The sequence below is a fragment of the Diceros bicornis genome, chromosome X (assembly GCF_020826845.1).
Source record: "Diceros bicornis minor isolate mBicDic1 chromosome X, mDicBic1.mat.cur, whole genome shotgun sequence".
Classification (NCBI taxonomy): domain Eukaryota; kingdom Metazoa; phylum Chordata; class Mammalia; order Perissodactyla; family Rhinocerotidae; genus Diceros; species Diceros bicornis.
The window spans coordinates 35400583-35422131 of NC_080781.1; the positions used below are offsets into that span (position 1 = coordinate 35400583).

Below are 21549 nucleotides of genomic sequence, written 5' to 3' on the forward strand. Positions count from 1 at the left end.
TCTATCCACACCATTCATGTGTTCACTCGAGTAGCACTTTTAATTTCCTTTAAGAACTTTTCCTTTGCATTCACACCTTGGCTGTTTGGCTCAAGAGGCCTAGCTTTCCACCTGTCTTGGCTTTCGACATGCCTTCCTCACTAAGCTTAATCATTTCTAGCTTTTGATTTAAAGTGACAGACGTGCAACTCTTCCTTTCACTTGAACACTTAGGGGCCACTGTGGGGTTATTAATTGATCTAATTTCAATATTGTTGTGTCTCAGGGAACAGGGAGGCCCAAGGAGAGGGAGAGAGATGGGGGAACGGCTGGTCAGTGGAGCAGTCAGAACACACACAACATTTATTAAGTTCGCCATCTTATATGGGCGTGGTTGGTGGTGCCCCAAAACAATTATAATAGTAACATTAAAGACCACTGATCCCCATAACAAATATAATAATGATGAAAAAGTTTGAAATACTGCAAGAACTACCAAAATGTGACAAAGAGACATGAAGTGAGACTATTGGAAAAATGGCACCGATAGACTTGCTCGACGCAGGATTGCCATAAACCTTCAATTTGTAAAACGCACATCATCTGCAAAGTGCAATAAAGTGAGGTGCAATAAAAAGAGGTCTGCCTGTACTATAGAACGCTCTTACATGTCCTATGTGTGCAACAGGTATAGAAGCACAGAGAAGGAGGACAGACAGGACATATGTCTATAGGTCTTAGTCTATGCGGGCACTACAGAGACACAAGTTTTTGCAATTTGTAGCCTGTGGGAAGGGAGGGGAGAGAGCAGGCAGGCAGAGAGGCATTACACTGCCCCTGGATCCCAGGTAGCCTCCCTTCCTACTGCAAAGGTAGTAACCGAATGACATTCATGTAATCAATCCACATAAACAATGAAAAAGCCCAAGAACACAGTCAAGTAGATAGGAAACACGGACACTGTACAGGAAACTGTACAGTCTGTACAGTTTAGGAGCTATGGCCAGTACCCAGACAAGAAGACATTCATCAAGCTCACTGTTCTAGGAGCTGGGACACTGAGGACATGAGTTCTATTTTAGGTGCCTGTTTCTGGGCTTGGATTTCTCTGGGCTATTGCTGCTCTTCACAATTTCACACCTTATCCTCTGCCTTCATATCCCGAAGCCCTATAAGGCAGGGGTCAGTATACAATAGCTCATGGGCCAAATCCAGCCCACTGCCTATTTTTGTAAATAAAGTTTTATTGGAACATAGCCATACTCATTTGTTTAAATAACAACTATGGCTGGTTCACACAACAGCAGATCTCGGTAGCTGTAATAAGAGACCATATGATCCACAACACCTAAAATATGTACTATCTGGCCCTTTACCGAAAAAGCTTGCTGATCCCTACTCTAAAGCATGAAAGTGTTTTCAACAAGTCTTCCCAAGACTATCATCATAAGCTCAACTGAAATAATCTACTTGCACATTTCCAGGTCTCTTCTGCATTCACAATAACTTAGAGAGAGGAAGAGTCTTACAAAAAGTAAAACGTTAAACTAGAGGAAAATAATTAAGGTTTTAGTGTATCACTTTTAAGGGATGCCGATCCTTGGCCAAAGCCCTTTTTGGAAATATAAAACTACAGGTTGTGTTACCTCCCTTTACTTTTATGTTTGGGGATCATGCTAGATATCACAACTGTGTATTCTTGAAAGATACTAATTTTGCATAAGGCTATTGCTTCTTGGTTTAATATTCTTTCTGACCTGCTTCACAGAAAGGAACATCCAATTTTATTAGTGTGTAAGCAATATGCATGGCTTCACCTAAGCCACCCCTTTATCAACTGACCATTTCTAAGAGAGTTAAATAATGCTCCTACTAAGAGGTATATGAAAGATGTTAATTCTCAAAAGTTGTCCTTTTTTTAACTGGAAAGAATTTACTTTACATTTTCACAAAGAGCAGAAGGCCCACAATTTGGAATCAGAGAGATAAAATAATTTAAGTCATGTTTTAAATGTATACCATGAGATGCTATGATTTCAACCCCACTCCTCCCAAAATGAACAAGATCACCACCATTCTGGTTCTCCTAAAGGAATCCATGTAGCTTTAGCAAGGCATTTTAAAAATTACTCTTTCATTTAGAGTAGCCAAAATTGTTCAAAAAAATTACCTCCAACCGAAGTCCTACAAATGGCATATTTGTATCACACATAGCGACAAAGTGAGCTAGGATTTTATTGAAGGCACACATTTCTCCTGATCGTTTGGTCTTCTTGGGTTCTACTGGACACGGATCATCAGACAACTAGAATTTAATAAAGAACACAAGTGGGTAAAAAAGTACATGTGATGCAATTAGTTAAGGCAGTTAAACTACTGTAACAAAGCTCAAAGTTAGCCAAAAAAAATGTTATTCATTCAACAAATATTTACTGAGCAAATATTGACCTAAACAATGGAAATTTAGTAGTAAACACTGTCTATTTAACAAGTTCTCTTGTGGAAAATGGTGTATAATTAATTATTAATTAAAAGCATTTTCAAGGAAATGTAGATAATTATTACTTAAACCTTATTGTTGCCCAATCTCTTAAAAATCATATCTAATTCTTTCCCATATTAAAAATGGTTAAAGAACACAACAAAGTTAATATACACAAATTCTGTGCTCATTTCCACATGTGATCATACCTTGTGCTTGTTACCAGTTCTAGGCTGTTTCCCGGTTTTTGTACGAAAAACCAATTCCTGGATGTTTTCCTTGAACTGCTGCAGCAGGAGTGCCATGACAGGGCTGTCTTCACGATCTGCGGCATTCACAGACATGAAGTAGTACTTGTATGACAGCTGTGTGGGTTTATTTGGAACCTCCAACATCTCCACAACCTAAAAAGGCCCAAATCAGAAATGAGACTCAAAGAAATAATAAGTGTTGGACATTTTCCTCCTTATACCAAGTAGGGCTCAGAATTATAAATCTAATGTAGATGTCTTTTTTCTTTAAACAAGAACAAAGCAATCACAACATCAAAAAAAGCATTTGTAGTAAATATATAATTTGCTTTCTAAAAAACAGATCAGACCAAAGAACACTAAAAGTAATCATAAACTATACCAAATGGGACATTAGACTATTAGGTGTTTTTGATATTCACACCATAGCTTATAAGCTGAAAACATTTTATGCTTAAGTCCAGTGCATCTGCTAGATTTTCTAGAGTGGTATCTATTTTAAATTGCCCTCCTGTCTCCCTTCACCATTAAAACATCCTAGGAATTCCACTACTATGGCAGAGAAAGATGACAGCTCTCTCTCATACTTGGAAGGATATAAAAATAAACCCTGATTTTTCAAGTGAAAAATCTGGTCACTGTAAGGATAAGGATAACAACAACATCAACAATAGTTAACACTGATATAGGGCTTGCTATGTGCAATGTACTGTCCTAAGAACTTAACAGATGTTAACACATTTAATCCTCCTAATAACTCTGTGAAGTAGGGATTATTATCTTCATTTTTCTGATGAGGAAACTGAGGCACAAAAAAGTCAGGTTACTTGCCCAAGGTCTCAGAGCTAAGAAGTGATGGACTCATGCTTTGATCCCAGGAGTCTGGCTCCAGAGACCTTGCTCTTACCCACTATAGCAGCTTACAAGGTCTGCCTAAAATTTAAGAAAAGTCCTCTAAATACTTTAGTGAGAGAAATAAATGCCACTGGACAAGGCTCTTAACCAACATACACTTTACTGTCTCTCTCTCTGCCTCCCTCTCCCACCCCTACTCTCTTCAGGAAACTGTTTGGCCAACACCTAAGCATCACAATTATGCACCTGAGGAAATAAAAGACTTAAAAGTAAAATGGACACTTCCCCAAAGGCTATATGGATGGCAATTAAGCACATGAAAAGATATTCAACATCATTAGTCATTAGGGCAGTGTAAATTAAGACTATAATAAGATACCACTACACATCTATCAGAATGGCTACAATTTTTTAAAAAATCACAATGCCAAGTGCTGACAAGAAGTAGAGCAACTAGATTTCTCATATATTGCTGGCTGGAACACAAAGTGGTCTGGTCACTTTGGAAAACAGTTTGACAGTTTCTTATTTAAAGCTAAACATTCACTTACCATATGACCCAACAATTCCACTCCTAGTTACTTATCCAAAAGAAATGAAAACTTAAGTTCACAAAAAAACCTATATGCAAATGCTTATAGCAGCTTTATTCATAACTGCCCCAAATTGGAAACAACCTAGATGTCCTATCACAGGAGACTGGTTAAACAAACTGTGGTACATCCATACCATGGAATACTACTCAGCAGTAAAAGGAATGAACTATTATAAACACAACAATATCAATGAAAGTCAAAGACATTATGCTGAGTGAAAGAAATTTGACTGAAAGGCAAAAACTACAGAGACATAAAACAGGTCAGTGGTCACGAGCTGAGAGTGAAGGGAGGGTTTGATTATAGAGGGGCAGCATGAGGAAATTTTGGGGGGGTGATGGATCTGTTCTGTTGAAATGGAGGTTACAAAACTGTATGCATTTATTAAAACTCAGACACTAAAAAGTCTGAATTTTTACTGTAGGTAAAGTATATCTTAAAGCTGACAAAATAAAATGGCTGAAAGACATTTAAAGGCAGCAAGCCTTTCCACTGTTCTTCTTAATGTCCATGGTAGCAGTTTTTTCCAACTTCTACGAATGTGTCATCCCTAAGAGAGGATGAAGAGTAACATACATTCAGTTCTGTATCTAAATCACGTGAAACAAATTATTGTTTTATAATAAATCACTAATCATTGAAACCAAAGCCTGGCTTTTTGTTGATATAAAATAGGTCAGAAAATAATAAATTATAACCATTTTATTTTGTATGTGGCTGAGGATAAGAGATCTTTGTGTATTCACAGGTTTGATTATTATGTGAGTATTCTGCATATCATTTCACATGTAGACCAGGCAGCTCACTGAGAACTGAAACAATAATCCTTTGTCACGTGCCAAATCTAGTTCCATAGCTGGTGTTTTAAAATTCAGAAAAAAGTGAAATTCACATCAATGATAGACTTATTAGACTACATAAGTAACCCTAACTTAAGATATGTCAGGCTATACAGGGTACCTTTTTAAGATACTTTTAAAAGTACAACTCAAAACCTTAAAAAAATTTACTCCCATTACCTTCAACCAACAATCCTGAATTATAATTCAAACACCTTTGAGTCTTAGCCAAAAGTATCTACTTGGCGTACACAGAACTTTCTACAAGCAAGGAAATAAACTAAGGGAGTCCATATTTCAAATTCTTGGAAATCTTAACCAGTTCAAAGATCTCACAGAAACTAACTGGAAAACACCTAGAAAGAGTGAAAAATAAGAAGAAAAGATCTTACTGTGCTCTGAAAGGTACATGCAGTCAGTAAAACGGATATATACGCCTTCAATCAATGAAAGATGAGAAAATAAAGCTACTCGAGGCAGCCCATATTTAAAAGTCTGCATTATGCAAGTTAACATTCAATTAAAATCAAACAAGTTTATCTGACACCAAAACATCTCCAGAGCTTCAGAGTAGTTGCTTTCAAATTTTTTCTTCTTATACAGAGGAGACGCCTCATTCCAGGCAGAAACCAGGCCTCACTATCGGAGAGTCCTAGGGTGAGGGGTGGCGGCATACCTTATATTCCCCAACCCTGCCTGATCATTATATAATTTCTTAGAGACACGATTGTCCTCTCTCCTCGCTCTCCTGAGTTGCAAATCACTATACAAAAGTCAAATACGCAATAAAATATTGCAAATTAAATTAAACAATAAATCATTAAAGATACTAATACAATTACTGAACTCAATCACCTAAATCACCCCTTTGCATACTTACAATGTAGTATTGTGGAAGACGGGTAAGTTTAATGAAAAGCTTATTCTTAGAAAGGTTTCCAATAGGATGGGTTGAGTAATTGGACAGCTGCAACGTTTCACTGCTTATTGTAGGCAGATGTTTTATAGACTGTTTGCAACGCTGTTGTCCAAGCCAAAACCTTAATTTAAAAGAGATAATCCAAATCATAAAATTGTAGAGTTTTCTGATTAACTGTGTGCTATTGATTTATAAATAGATTATTGAAGACCACTAAAAAACCAATTAATTTAAAATTTAACCCAACTAGTAAAAGGATACACGACCACAGTGATGAATCATTTCTCTAGTTTTATATTGGACTATTAGTTCTAGTTCTAGTTTAAGGAGTTTAAACTGCAATGTGAATGATTTTGATTAGTTATAAGGTAGAATTAACTAGTATTAAGGCTGAGACACTCTTATCAGTTTATTATAGGGGATGACAGATTTCCTATGGTTTATGACAGCACAAACTAATCTCAACATCCTTTATAAAATGCCTGAAGTGTTTATAAAACAAAATAGAACAACAAACAATAAACAAGTATAAAAGTACTTCATTTTTCTGGTATCACTGGAGATATATAGTTCCAGTTTTTAAACTGTGTGTCAAGTGACAAGTATACCTAGCAGGTGCCAGTAAGTATTAATTTCCTTCTTTCTCTCCTCTCTCTCAGTTAAGCCACCAGATTTCACTTTGATGCTTTTTATAGCACTCCTCTCATTCCTTCTATTTGATTATCTATCCTTGAGGCTAGAACACCATATAATACGTGAATAAGGGATAAAAGGATTGGTCCACCAACTCTCACTGACCCATAATGAGACTATAGAAAATAAGAATACAAATTTAGAAACCTCCACGGCAACATAACAATGCCACAATATCCAAGCTCATGATCAGTAGGCTCGCCTTGCTGAACAGGGTATAGACCAGTTCAGGTTCTGTTGCTCACCAGTTCAGGTGAGCTGCATATGGTACAAACCGCATACTAGTCATGTGCAGTAAAACCATGTTATAATATACGACATTTTAAGGGTAGTTTGTCAACTATTACCCAATAATGTATAAAATCTGGAAACCACCTTTTTCCCTGAAAAACAACTTGAATTTAACTGCAACTTCACAGGATCAACTACTAGAACTGGCTACTAATGAAGAAATAAAGATAAATTTTGAAAATACATGAATACTTGTTTCATTTTGGATAAAAGTTAAAAATGAATATCCTGAACTTGCTAAAATTACTTTCAAATCTTTACTTCCAGTCCCATCAACATACCTTTGTGAGACTGGTATCTCTACTACGTATGTTATTAAAAGAAAAACACAAAAACAGTTAAGATATACATTATCTCCTGTGATTAGCATCATCATCAATTTAACCTAGATAAGTTACAACAGGCAAGAAACAAGCTCATTTGTTACATTATACATTCTAAATACAAGAATATTCTTTTCAAAGTGTATATGGAATTGCTATTTTACTCCTGACTTTTTGTTTTGTTATGACTTTATCGAACAAAAAATTTGAGCATAAGAGTCAATTTTCTACATTAATATTGCCTATATGTGTATTTTCAATAAAAAATGTGTATAAATTTTGAATTTTCTTTTTTCTTACAGTGTTTGTTTTGATTATGTTTATTAAAATGTAATTTTATGTCTGTTGACTCTAATAATAAAAAAATTAAGGCTTATATTTTGTACATGTTTTTTCATCTTTTTTCTAGAATTTGTTTTCATTGCATATTATAAAAAAAGTAATCACAAGAACAGATGCTCAGCATCATTAGTCATTAGGGAAATGTAAATTAAAACCACAATGAGATACCTTGTCACACTCACTAGGATGGCTATAGTCCAAGACAGTAACAAGTGTTGGCAAGGACATAGAGAAATGGAAACCCTCACACATTGCTGATGTGATTGTAAAATGGCAGAGCTACTTTGGAAACTAGTTTGGCAGTTTCTTTAAAAAGTTAAACAAATTTACAGTATGACCCAGCAATTCCACTCTTAGTGGAATGAAAATGTAAGTCCACACACAGACTTGCACATGAATATTCATAGCAGTATTATTCATAATAGCCAAAAAGTGGAAACAACCCAAATGTCCATCAATTGATGAATGGATAAACAAAATGTGGTCTATCCATACAATGGAGTATTATTCAGCCATAAAAAGGAATGAAGCACTGATACATGCTACAACATGGATAAAACCTGAAATACTATACTAAGTGAAAGAAGCCAGTCACAAAATATCATATACTTTATGATTCCACTTACATGAAATGTCCAGAAAAGGAAAATCTACAGAAACAGAAAGTAGACTCATAGTTGCCTAGGGCTGAGGCTGGGAATGGGGATTAACTGTAAATGAGCAACTTCTTGAGGTGATGGAAATGTTCTATATGTTCTAAAAGTGGATTGCAGTTAATGGTTGCAAAACTCAGTAAATTTACAAGTCACTGAATTGTACACTTAAAATGAGTGAATTTTATGGTATGCAAATTATACTTCAATAAAGTTATTTAAAAAAATTAATGTCTCATGATAGATTAGTGGTAAACTGGTCATTCACTAAAGATCATCTGAGAAGCACTATTACAAGTGACAACTAGGGGACCTTTCTTATGAATAGATTACATGAGTTTAAGTATAGACAAACATTTGATAAGTTTAAGGCTTTTGGGACTTAGCTTTCCGGTTTTAGGTCGTATTTCTGCTAGCTGGAACTGCCAGATAAACAACCTCAAGTTATACAAGATGTGAATTATTAAGGATTTAAGTACTTAAACCTTGTTTGGCCAAAATGCACAAAAAATGATGCTAACTACTAAAAATTTTAGAAATTGTTACCCAGCATACCATCATTTTCCATATACAGATAAACCAAACAGTTGTTCAAAAGAAGGTTCATATAATATTATGTATCTATTGGCATTAAAAATCATGTCTTGTTAATGAAAAAATTACTTGATTATATCAAATTCTTCAAATATTTACAAAACCAAAACCAGCACAGGAGAAGGGATAGGCTAGAAGATCACAAAATCAGTAGATCCCACTGAACAGTCTAGTCACTCCCCTCTCTCCATTTGCCAGTTTGGGTTTTGATCTCTGAAATTTATTTTTATCCCTTAGAATTTTGTTTTATTAATTTTAAAAGAGAATTTGTTTGAGTTGCAATCAAGGTACCTGTGTACCAGGGTGGTAATGAAGCGTCATAGAATTAGTGCTAGCTCCATTTTCAATTTTATTTAGTTTAACAGTATGAAGCATTCAAAAGATTTTGAGACAAACTGAATGACAGTATTAAAGAAGTAGAAATGACTGTTCTGAAAGTTATCAGCTGGTAGATTCACAACATGAAGATTATCTTGGATAAGAACAAATAAGACTCTGTTGCAGAGAAGACTAGATACAATAAAATTCATTGTGTAAGTGATCTGTAGAGCGCTCGTACAGGAGAAAATGTGGCAAGGAATGAAAGTTGAGTGTTATGCCCTTCATATCTGTATTTGCTCTAGAGGGGAATTTAATAGGAAGCACTGCCATCTTGGACCTATTTCAAGAGAATTTAGATTCTAAGTACCAAAAGGTGCTCAAGTTTCATGTCATAAACATTAAGGACAGTGACTGATCAAGAGTAATAATGGAGAAGAAGATATATCTTGCCAAATACGTTTCCATTTTTAGTCTTGAGCTAAATAAATAAGCTTACTTAAGTTGTTGAATCCAAGGAACGATCCGTTTCATATCATCATTTATAGACTTCTCCATGTCATCCAGCGTGGTCTGGTCTATAGAATAAAGCACTTCATTAATTAATTGCTTACATGAGACACAAAATACCTAGGTAGCCCAAAACTTAAATGAAAATTGTCTAAGGCAGAAAGTAGTGTTATTTTTGAGTCAGAGAAAAACTAAACTAAAGGCATCATCAGGTATAAACTAACCTAATTTGTTGTCTCTCTTTAACATTTAGGGAGAGTTATAGCTAAGACAACTAATTAACAGCAAATGTACACTAGCAGGAAGAACAAGTAACAAACACATGAATTAATTCTTTGCCTGTATTTTAATTCCCGAAACTCTTAGTCTAGTTAATTAATATTTTTAACTTATATGTATTTAAAACTCATAGTATTACTAGACTTAAAACCTTAAAAATTATAAAAACTATAAAACTTCATTAAAAATGTTTATCAAACACAAATGGTCTCTGGCAAAAGCAAGAACTGTTGGCTGAAGATTAGCTTGCTAAATGTCATTTAGAATTTTTAATGACTCTAGAAAATGCTAATAATAGAATGTTGAGCAAAAAGCAAAATATAAAATGATTTCAACTAAAGAAAAAAGTATAGAAAAAATTAGAAGAGCATTGGTATGGATTGAATTGTATCCCCCCAAAATTCATATGTTGAAGCCCTAACTCCTAACGTGATGGTATTTAGAGGTGAGGTCTTTGGCAGTTAATTAGGTTTAGATGAAGTCAAAAGGGTGAGGCCCTCATGATGGGATTAGTGCCCTTATAAGAAGGGACACCAGAGTTTGCTCTCTCTCTTCCTGCCATGGGAGGATATAGCGAGAAAGCCAACATCTACAAACCAGGAAGAGAGCCCTCACCATAATGTGATCATGCTGGCAACCTGATCTCAGACTTCCAACCTCCAGAACTATGAGAAAATAAATTTCTGTTGTTTAAGCCACCCACTCCGTGGTTCTTTTTTACGGCAGCCTGAGCTGACTAAGACAAGCATACATCTCCTAAAATAGCAATGATTGGCGACAGGTAACTATTTTTTGCTCCTTCTCTCATTTTTACATAGGTTTTTTATTTTTGAGTATGTACTACATTAATAATCAACAAAACAGTTAAATAAAAAGTTGTGAAGAACAAACAATTGCCTTGTTGGTTTGGAACCATAGTTAAATGTGTTACATCATTTAGTCATCATAAATGTGACGTGATTTAAAGTAATGAGGATAGTTTTCCACGAGCAGTTCATAGAAAAATCTATCTTTATAGCCATACAATATAACTAGAAAACCTTTTACTTTCATCAGTCTTATCTAGCTCAATATTAATTTTAAATGGCAAATGTGCTAATACATTCAAGAACAATGTTCCATTAGCAATTAAAAAACACTCAGTTCCTAGTATTTTATCATTTGAGAACACCAATTTGGTAACAGAATATGTTAGAAAACAAACTTTAATTTCTACCGTGTTTAAGCCAGAAAAAAATCCTTTCCTCCAGGATTCTGTACCCTAAGTCATCTTAGATGTTTATACTGTCATAAATGAGTTCTTCAGCCATGAAGGACATTAGAATCCCTTGTAATCATCTCCACGTCAACCAACTATTAGTGGTAAAATAGTTAAACTAAAAAACATCAGCCATCAACATTACCACTTTTACATAAGAGAAACAACATGAATGTACTTCATAGTGGGAAGTTTAACTCCCGGTACAAGAAAATCCAAAGCAGAGTTAAAATGGGTCCCAAGGAACAGACATCAGCCAGAGTTTTTATTTCCAGATCTACTTTTTCCACTGCTTATACCACCCCTCCCAATACCTAATGACAGAAAATTTTTATTTTGCTTTTGTTAAAAATATTTTTCCTTACACTGAGTGACTATATCATTTAGTAACTTACCAAGTCCATAAAGCATCAATTGGAACATTCCAGAATGCAAATCTACATAAATGTGTAGACACTCCGAATTACCACAGGGCTCCAAGATGGGAACAACGAGAGCTGGAAGTGCAGTCTCTATGGAAGCTGAACAGTTAAGAATTAAAAATTATATTTCTATCTGAATGTTTAAAAAAAATATTTCTCAGTTAGTAGAAATGAACCAACTATTGAACAATCCTGACTGTTAGAGGAAAAACATGATTTTGCAAAACTGGAATAGTACTATTATGTCAATCAGCAGCTTAAAGGGAAGCATGTAATCTTCAAGGTGACTTGAAATAAACATATTTTTCTTAAATACTATAGCAAAAAAATTCTAAGATTCCTTAAAAATGGTTAAAATAGCTAGTGAACATTTAACCTCACCAGTGAGCTGAGTTCTAGTTTTACTTTCATTCAGTAATTACTAATAAGTTAACTTTTAAGGATTTTCTTTTTATATAGTGGGAAGAAAATTAGTTGTTTGGTAAATAGAATGGCCTAAATATTTTCAATGCCATTCTTCATAAAGAGAGGTTTTCTGGCAATTAGAGCCCATGTGTTTAAAAAAACACTTGAAAGCTATTAAACATTATTGATTACATAGGAAAAAAATTTTTTCAAGTTACTTATGTACCTCATTTTCAAGTCACAGATGAAATAAGAACATAGGCAATTGCTAAACAAATTCCCAAAGCTGCCAATATACTTGTTCTAGAGTTTCATAGCATTTCCACCAGACCCAATTAACTTTTCCCTTAATCCCACAAGTTGGCATAACAAAATCCAGTAAAGGAGCCAAGCACTGAAAGCACACCATGTGCTGATCAGATTGAGGAGTTGTAAAAGGAATACGCTCTTCTGGTCACCATATTCCTCTAAAGCTACAACACAGAAGAAAGGCCAGCAGTGAGGAGAATGGTAACATAGGCCCAGGTTTTCACCAGGTGTGACGTCTCTGTGCTACTCTGTTAAACAAGGACAATAACATCTTCCTGTCCATGCCATGGGTCCTTAGGAGGAAGAAATGACAAATTTTTAAAGGTGTTTTAAAAAGCAAAGTGCTCAACAATGTACATTATCTGTACTCCTTTATATGAATCAAAGAAACAAACCGAAACCTCTTATTATGAATTTGCAATAATTAAAATGGGTGAAATTACCATTGTTACTATCTATACAAACAAATTATCAAATTAATAAAGTAAAAAGATTGCAGGAGATATATTTAACCAGACAAAAATAAACTGCTTTCAAGTATATCGAATACATATTTGTATACAAATGTTTAACATGCAGGTCCAGCAGAACTCTCACCTAAAAAAAGAAAAAAAAAGGCACAAATAGAAATTTCTTTTACAATATTTTATAATTCAGACCAGTGTGACAAATTAGTTCAAATCATGTTTTGCTGAAGTTACTATGTTAATATAATAAAAAGTGCTTATAGATTTGAAGCAGGGTTGCTGATTTTTAAAAACATACCTGTACTGTTATAATTCCTAATGAGGTAGGAATGTATTCTTTAAAGCTAAACCTTTCAAGTGTAGCAATGGAGTAAAACTAGTTCTGACAATTAAAATAACAATCATAATCTCAATCTAATTATCAAAATTGAGTATTCTTCAAAAGATAGGGCATGAGAGAATATAGAGAACACAGCCCAAAAGATAGAAAATACTTTGATGTATATCTATGAACATATTTTATGACTGCCAATGTCCATATTTTTCTTTACAGAAAATAAAATATGTAAGGCCCCAAGCATTTAAAGGCACAGGTGTTAAGGTATACAAAAGTGGAGACACCTATGAATAAAATATAGAAGGGAGAATTAAAGGCAGTGGAAGATGATAGGACTGTAGGCTACTTTTTCCTGCAGCAGGAATATACCTATATCTATATATCTGTATCTATATAGATAGATATCTCCTCTTTTATTTCTCCATATCTGTTTACTGAGGACAAGATGAAAATGAACCAATAGACAGTAATACAAGCGTGAAGACTGAAGAGAAGCAACTAAGCCCAATTAGGAATGGCTGTGTGTGGTTCACAGTTTACCAGCTGATCTCGATACCCTGATTCCAGCACTGACAGAGCACGACACAAGGAGAGCACCTTGGCTTCCAAGAGTCAGGCAATGCTGTGGATGGGGCCACATGGCAAGTTACCTTTAATGCCTTGCACTGCCTTTTTTGAACTTCTCTCCAAAGTCCTGCCTACTCTCCCCTGAGCCATTCCCACTCCTACCTCCTGCCTTCAAGACACCACACCATTTGGGCCATCTGGGCTGTCTAAAATCTGCTTTCTGTGCATTCCCTTGGCAATCCCTTGAAACGCTCCATTCTCTGAGCTACTCATCTCCTCAGCTTATTCCAGTGAGGAGCTGGAAGAAAAGCCAGCTGATTAAGGGTGATTACACTAAGGGATTCCAAGAACAGCCCCTGGTACCAGTCAAGGATCTGACTAAAGCACACTTTCCCATCAAGTAAGACTACATGAACAGTATAAATGTGTGAACATGAATTTAAAAAACAAGTTAAAGGGCCGGCCCCATGGCTTAGTGGTTAAGTGTTTGCGCTCTGCTACTGGCGGTCCGGGTTCGGATCCCCGGCGCGCACCGACGCACCGCTTCTCCGGCCATGCTGAGGCTGCGTCCCACATACAGCAACTCGAAGGATGTGCAACTATGACATACAACTATCTACTGAGGCTTTGGGGGAAAAAAAGGAGGAGGAATGGCAATAGATGTTAGCTCAGAGCCGGTCTTCCTCAGCAAAAAGAGGAGGATTAGCATGGATGTTAGCTCAGGGCTGATCTTCCTCACACAAAAAAAATAAAATAAATGTTTAAAAAATAAATAAATAAAAAACAAGTTAAAGCCTAGGTCCTAAAATGGTAGGTTAGTAGACCCTTTCCTATAGCAGTCCTCATTTTCAGAAATGTTCTGATTAAAGCAGGACTGAGGGGCTCAACCCCATATGCAAGCACCTCCCTCTCCTCCAGAACAGTCTCTGAAGCATCTTTCTCTAACAGCGAGGACTCTATAGACACCTAGGGCTTGAAAATCACTGCTGCAGCACACTCCCACTAGAGTTAGAGATCTAGGAAGAGCCTGGACTAACATCCTCAATTTACAGATGAGGAGAATGGGGCCCAAAGAGTATAAGCGACTTGTTCAAGAGCACGCAACTGAACTCAGATCTTCTGGCTATTCAAGCAGCGACATCCCTACAAAATGCTGAAGAAAAATCTTCGCAACTTATACGAACAGCACACAAAACTATTCCTATGTAAACACATGCTTAGAGTCTATTTTTCTAAGTAATTTGAATACCCCCTGGGCAATCCTACTGAGTTTTTAACTTACTAAGTCTTGTTTACAGATGATACTAAAGTAAACCAGAGCCTATCAAAAGATCACAAACCCCTATTTTTTGCAATCCCAACAAATGAAATTTTAGAATTTTACTATTTTGAAAAATTAGAAATTAGAAAAACTAAGATTACAAAAATACTCTAAAGTTTTCTTTAAGAACAAAAGGAGATTTCAACAAGGGCACCAAGACAATTAAATGAGGAAAAAACAGTCTTTTCAAAAATGTTACTGTGACAACTACATATCTCATACAAAAGAGCACAGCTAGACCCCTACCTCACACCATATACAAACATTAATTCAGAAAGCAATCCAAATGTAAGAGCTAAAACCATAAAACTCTTAGAAGAAAACATAGGAGTAGGTCTTCATGTCACTGGGTTAAGAAATGGATTCTTCAGGTTATGACAACAAAAGTATAAGCAACAAAGAAAAAATAGACAAACTGGACATCACCAAAATTAAAAACTTTTGTGCAGCAAACGACACTATAAAGAAAGTGAAAAGACAACCCACAGAATGAGAGAAAATTCTTGCAAATCACGATACATGAAAAGGGACTTGTATCCAGAATACATAAAGAACTCATAACTCAATAATAAAAAGATAAATAATCCAATTATAAAATGGGCAAAGGATCTGGATAGACATTTCTCCAAAGATGTATGAAAAGATGCTCAACAATCATTAGGGAAATGTAAATCAAAACCACAATGAGATGCCACTTCACACCCACCAAGATGGCTAGAAACAAAAAGACAATAACGTGTTGGCGAGGATGTGGAGGAATTAGAACCCTCACACACTACTGGTGGAATTATAAAGTGGTGTTAAACATGTCAAAAGGTTAAACACAGAGTTACCTTATGACCCAGCCATTCCACTCCTATGTGTATATCCAAGAGAAATGAAAATATATGCCCACACAAAACTTGTACATGGATGTTCACAGCAGCATTATTCATCATAGGCAAAAAAGTGGAAACAACCCCAGTGTCCATCAATGATGAATAGATAAACAAAATGTGGTCTATCCATACAACAGGTTATTTGACAATAAAAATTAAGTATTAAAGCATGCTATAATATGAACAAACTTCAAAAACATTATACTAAAAATAATATGCAGAAGACATATGATTTCATTTATCTGCAATGTCCACAACAGGCAAATCTAGAGACAGAAAGTAGAACAGTGGTTGCCAGGGGCTGGGGGTAGGGGTGAATGGGGAGTGACTGCTAATGGGTACAGGATTTCTTTTGGGGATGATTAAAGTGTTCTAAAATTAGGTTGCGGTGATGGCTGCACAACTCTTTGAGTATATTAAAAACCACTGAATGAGTGAATTGTATATAAATTATATTTTAATAAATCTATTAAAAAAATAACAAAAAGGGGGGTTCTAATTCCAATGACAGTTTCAATTATACTTTCTAATCATAAATTTTAGGCCTGTATTTAACATCTTTATTTGAGGGATTAAAATGGGTGGTGGCAGGGAATGATGACTTATACTGCATCTTATAATTAAATTAAAATTATTAAGATCCGATGAATCTAATGTTAAACCCTGATGGAGCTAGGGTACATGTCCCCTCAAAATATATTTAATCACTACATTCACCAGATGTCTGGCATACCCTTTCTTTAAGGCCTGTATTTGCATTTTTATTAACTTAAGTTGCCCTTCCCTCTAGTCATTGGCTTATCTTAGACCCTCTTTTTCACCTCTATTCTTTCACTTTCCTTGAATGAATACTGTATTCTAAATATAAACTTATTTCCCTGACTTTGCCTTTTCTTCAGGCAGCGTTTTCATCTACTTCATCAAAGCAGTTTTAATCCAGTGTTACTAGTCTGTACCCAAGAAGCTGCTTTTTTAAGTATAATAGACTGAGCTGGGCTCTGTGATGATGAAAGGCAGTACTTTTGCTACTAGCGCCATTAAGACTTCATACTTAGAGGCCAGCCCAGTGGTGCAGCGGTTAAATGTGCGCACTCTGCTTCAGCGGCCCGGGGTTTGGATCCCGGGCACGCACCAACGCACCGCTTGTCAAGCCATGCTGTGACGGTGTCCCACATAAAGTGGAGGAAGACAGGCACAGATGTTAGCCCAGGGCCAATCTTCCTCAGCAAAAAAGAGAAGGACTGGCGACAGATGTTAGCTCAGGGCTAATCTTCCTCACCAAAAAAAAAAAAAAAAGACTTCATACTTATATGGCACTTCGCCTACATCATCTCACTTAATTAAAGGCTGTTCACTGTGAGCACAAGGTAATCATGGCCAAAAACAACGGGTAGGGATAGTAAATATGTTCCTTATGATACTGCGAAACTATATTCCTAGAACAAAAGCGCTTACTTTCTAGATGATTGTCCCCCAAAGCTCTGAATATACTTAGTAGGTAATTAAACTTAGAAGATTTTTCACTATGTGTGTCTGTCTACCTGTATTTCTCATTCTGAACCCTGTTAATGTATTAACAATTCAAAAAATTTTTTAAAAAGACAAATTCTGCTCCGCTCAAAGAGGCATATTTTATAAATACATTACAAATATTTGCAAAGTTGCCTTATCCTTAGAAGAAACTTTAAAAATAAGAGTCATATTAAATGTTAAAATATCTTCCATTTCAATAGGAAAAAAAGTTTTAAGGGGAAGTCAATATGCAAATATTTTGAAAATAAGGCCAAGCTAAATAAGAAGAAAATAAGGGAAAAATTAGGACAAGCTTGACAGATCACAAGTTAAAATGCAGAAATGCCCAGCCTCCACAACAAAACCAGTATATCAGGAAAAAAAAGTCATATTAAGACAGACCCTTCATAAAAGAAAAGTGGATATTAATTTAAACAAAAGAAAAGACAGAAATGCCAATTTAAAAGAACCTACAGTTTTCGTTGGCATTGAAGCCTCTAAGAATGGCCTTCAGTTCCTGGAGCTTCTGATGAGCTCGTGCATGGACGCTGTCAATCAGGAGCTTTTCTATTGATAAGTGATCAATCTGCATAAACAACAACAACAGAATGGTATGTGCAACTTAAACATTTTTACTCTAAAAGCCTGAGATTACTGTGCTTCACGATATTTCCTTTTAGAATCACACTGATTAAGTGTTAATCAGTAAAAGAGAGTAAACTTAAAGTCAAAAAAATAAACTTATATGGTATTGGTAGCTTAACATTTTGGTGAGTACCAATCAAGATACCTTATGTATCAGTTATCATAGTGATCAAATGCTGGACTTTAAAAATAAAATGGTGATCTGATCTAAATTACAAAATTTGAAAGAACATCTTAAAAATTATACATCATAATATTAGATGTTAAAAAAAACTAATGTAGAAGCATAACATTCTTAACACCTAGGAACAATTAGGTATTTTAAAGAATTTGTGCTAAAAGTTTAAATGGTAAGTTATAATATATTTATTCAATCAAACCAATATTGAAATATATTGAGATCTTTCACCTTCATGGCTCTTTCTACTAATTTGGAATCAGAAGCTGGCAAAGGAGGATCATGAAAAATCTGTAAAGGCTTGGAGACATCATTCTCGTCAATTTTAATTGTAACTTTGTGAACAGATGCCGTCCCTGTTTTTCTCCCAAGAACCTGTTGACTAAAGAGAAAAAAGAAATAATTTTTTTTAGCCCAGCCCATTAACTCTTTGAATAAAATAGAGACAATCTATTTTGCACCTTAGCCAGAGCCTGGAACATGGCAGGCCCTCACTGTTTGTGGAGGAAATAAATTAATATTGGGAAGATAGCTATTCTGTAATCCAACACAATATTTGATTTATTGCATTTTTAAAAAATAGACACAGAATTTAAAAGTAAAACACAGGCACACATACAAAAAAGCCCCAAAACAAAACAGCCTATCTTCTAAGTGATGTCTATTCACCTCTGATTCCTTTACAGAAAACGGGAATCAAGCAAAGTTCAAACAGGGAATCGAAGACTATAAATAGCCTGATACTGATTCTCCCTAAAACACTCCCAAGAAAGTTTTTAAAAGGTGCAATTCAAAATGTACAACTGTGATAAGCAAGTGTGTTTTTAAAAATAATACCTAATAATCTAAACTAATGGTCTTTTAGCAATCTGGTACGAGCCCAGAGTAATCTAACTTTTTAAGAACAGCCAGTCTTAGTACAAATAGATAAATGTCTACGTATTTAAAACATGCCATGTTCTAAGAAAGGTGTCAATTACGGATGTCCTATGTGGTCTATATAATACCACGTGACTATACTATACAAAATCATGTTGCTAGAGATGAACAGCTATTGATATATAGTAAATCAAATGTATGAGAGAAAAAGAGAAACAAAAAGACAGAGTATTTACAGTCATAGCATGAACCCACCAGAACCAACTTTACTTACTTCCAAACTGAGAGGGAGAGGCACTTTCCAGCATGATACCTTTCCACCTGCACAAGGTCTCCCCACCGCTCTCGGATTAACATTAGAGTTTGGGAATGTAGCACTTCTAACTGAAGTGATAAGCAGAAAGAATCTGATGGATCTCGTTAAGCAAATCTAATATAACATATTACTACAACAGCAAATGAAGTACAAGCAAACTTCATTTAACAAAAGCTCTATTCCCAAAAAGCTGGCTATGAAGGAAATTGCTGGAATTATATATCTCCAACGACTTATCCTAAAAAGTGTTACAATTTGTGGTATAATTTTAGAAAAAGGTTTTATATTTAATTTTGAACCAATATAAACAAATTATAAGATCCAGGTTGCCCCTTAATTCATCATAGTCTAGAGAATATAGGTAGACCAAATAGTGCTACTTTTTTTCTCCAAATAGTACTATTTCTAACTCATCATTTTTTATTTTTACCTGCAAAGTCAACAGTAAAATTTAAAACTTGGTTTATTATAGACGTATCACTATTCTTCACACTGGCCAGTTCCCCAGTCCCATTTCTACTCAAAAAGGGGAGGAGGAGAGTTTAGGCTGCTAAAGTTCAGGACTAGGGACAAATGGAATTGTAGGGGAAGAGGGAGACACAAAATCCTTACAAATACATGTCTGAAATTTCAGAAGGATACGTAGGCAGTTGTACATGTCCTGAAGAGGTTTCTCATCAGCAAAGAGCCTAGACTGTACCAGCTGATGGATAAAGTTGATTTGCATACTATGAACCAAGGCTCGCCCATCTTCCATTGGCAGGAGAAAAGAAGGTGGTTAATCAGAAAAGTGTACAGATCGTGTCATGGCACCAACCAAGGAAGTGTATACTAATTAAAAATGAATTTAAAAAAAAAGAACTGAAATTATCTATGGAAACCATAAAAAAACATTATATTTGAGAAACACTGAAACCTCTATGGTCAGTCGATAGTTATGATTATTATAAAATCTGCTTCAAATTACAGGATAAAATGCTAAACACATTTATTATCCTGTAAGAATGTTTCAATAATATAAAAACACCAAACATTTAAATCATTACTTATGATTTAAATCAGTATTTATGATTTACCTCCGGTTTCCTTATCCTCAACTAGAATTTCCAGCTTGAGAAGACGCCATGGAACATCAGGGTCATCTCCCATCACGGTTAAAGTGGCTTCAAATTCTCCTTCAACTCGAAACTTCACCCGGCCATTTGCTTTTAGAAGAAGAAGAAGAAGTCTACTTTGCTAGAAAATAAGCAGCTTCCTGCTAACCTAGAACTTTTAGTCTCGCTAATAAGAAATTTTAAAAAGACTGAAGATTCTTTTCTAAGTGTTCAAACAATTCCGTGGTTCCTGCATAAGCAGTAGCCAACTTCCAGGTCATCAAGAAACCAAAGGCGACTCTTCTAACATCAATGAACAATATTTTCTTGAGGCTCAACTCTGGGATCGAGTCTCTCCTCCAGCCCCATGTGATCTTACCCACTTCCCAGCTTCAAATACCAGCATTGTATCTGCGGGTACTAAAGAGAAATGATATGGCAGACAAGTCACAGATTCCAACACCACCAAAACCGTAGGTCAATACTTCACAATGATAATTCTTTGAATAAAATCCCAAAAGTTGTTTAAAAAATATTCTAACAAGTCAATTCTTAAAAAATAAGCCTCAGGTACATACCAACTGTAAGATTTGCTAACTGAGGAGGAAGATCTGTGGTTACAAGCCGATGTCTAAGAATCTGGTTCAGCTGGTGAAGTGTGGCTTGTTTCTCAATTTTGGTAATTGGGTCTGGAGGAATAATTTTATCCTACAAAAAATTTAAGTGGTTTTTAAATAACATATGAAGAGACATAGTTTTTACCTGCACCTGTCTTAACAAAATATTTTCTTACCTTACCCAAGAGAATCTCAACACTCATTTCTGCAGTCTATATGCAATAATAGTGACCATTACTACAAGGCATTGGAGTGCCAATGATTCTACCAGTCACCCAGCTACTACGGTAATAACATGATCTTCATGCTCTATTTATGAAACCAACTTAATGTCACTAGATGACTTCCACCACTTCTTAAAAGTATAAAATACAATAGCACCATAAGTAAACAACTACCACAACAATAAATTTTAAAACA

The 21549-nt window shown here is 35.4% G+C and overlaps 1 protein-coding gene across 4 annotated transcripts in view; it reads right to left on the reverse strand.

Moving 5' to 3' along the window:
• Window positions 1-21549, reverse strand: part of MED14 (mediator complex subunit 14) — a 69345-nt gene that overhangs the window by 33043 nt on the left and 14753 nt on the right. For all 4 annotated transcript variants that reach the window (XM_058535657.1, XM_058535658.1, XM_058535656.1 and 1 more), the window contains exons 5-15: window positions 21091-21220; window positions 20495-20623; window positions 20061-20168; window positions 19377-19509; window positions 18455-18605; window positions 17875-17986; window positions 11578-11703; window positions 9635-9713; window positions 5883-6042; window positions 2671-2865; window positions 2150-2284 (exon numbers count right to left, since the gene is read on the reverse strand). In XM_058535657.1, coding sequence (XP_058391640.1) covers window positions 2150-2284; window positions 2671-2865; window positions 5883-6042; window positions 9635-9713; window positions 11578-11703; window positions 17875-17986; window positions 18455-18605; window positions 19377-19509; window positions 20061-20168; window positions 20495-20623; window positions 21091-21220 — 1458 coding nt within the window. The remainder of the gene's footprint in view (window positions 1-2149; window positions 2285-2670; window positions 2866-5882; window positions 6043-9634; window positions 9714-11577; window positions 11704-17874; window positions 17987-18454; window positions 18606-19376; window positions 19510-20060; window positions 20169-20494; window positions 20624-21090; window positions 21221-21549) is intronic.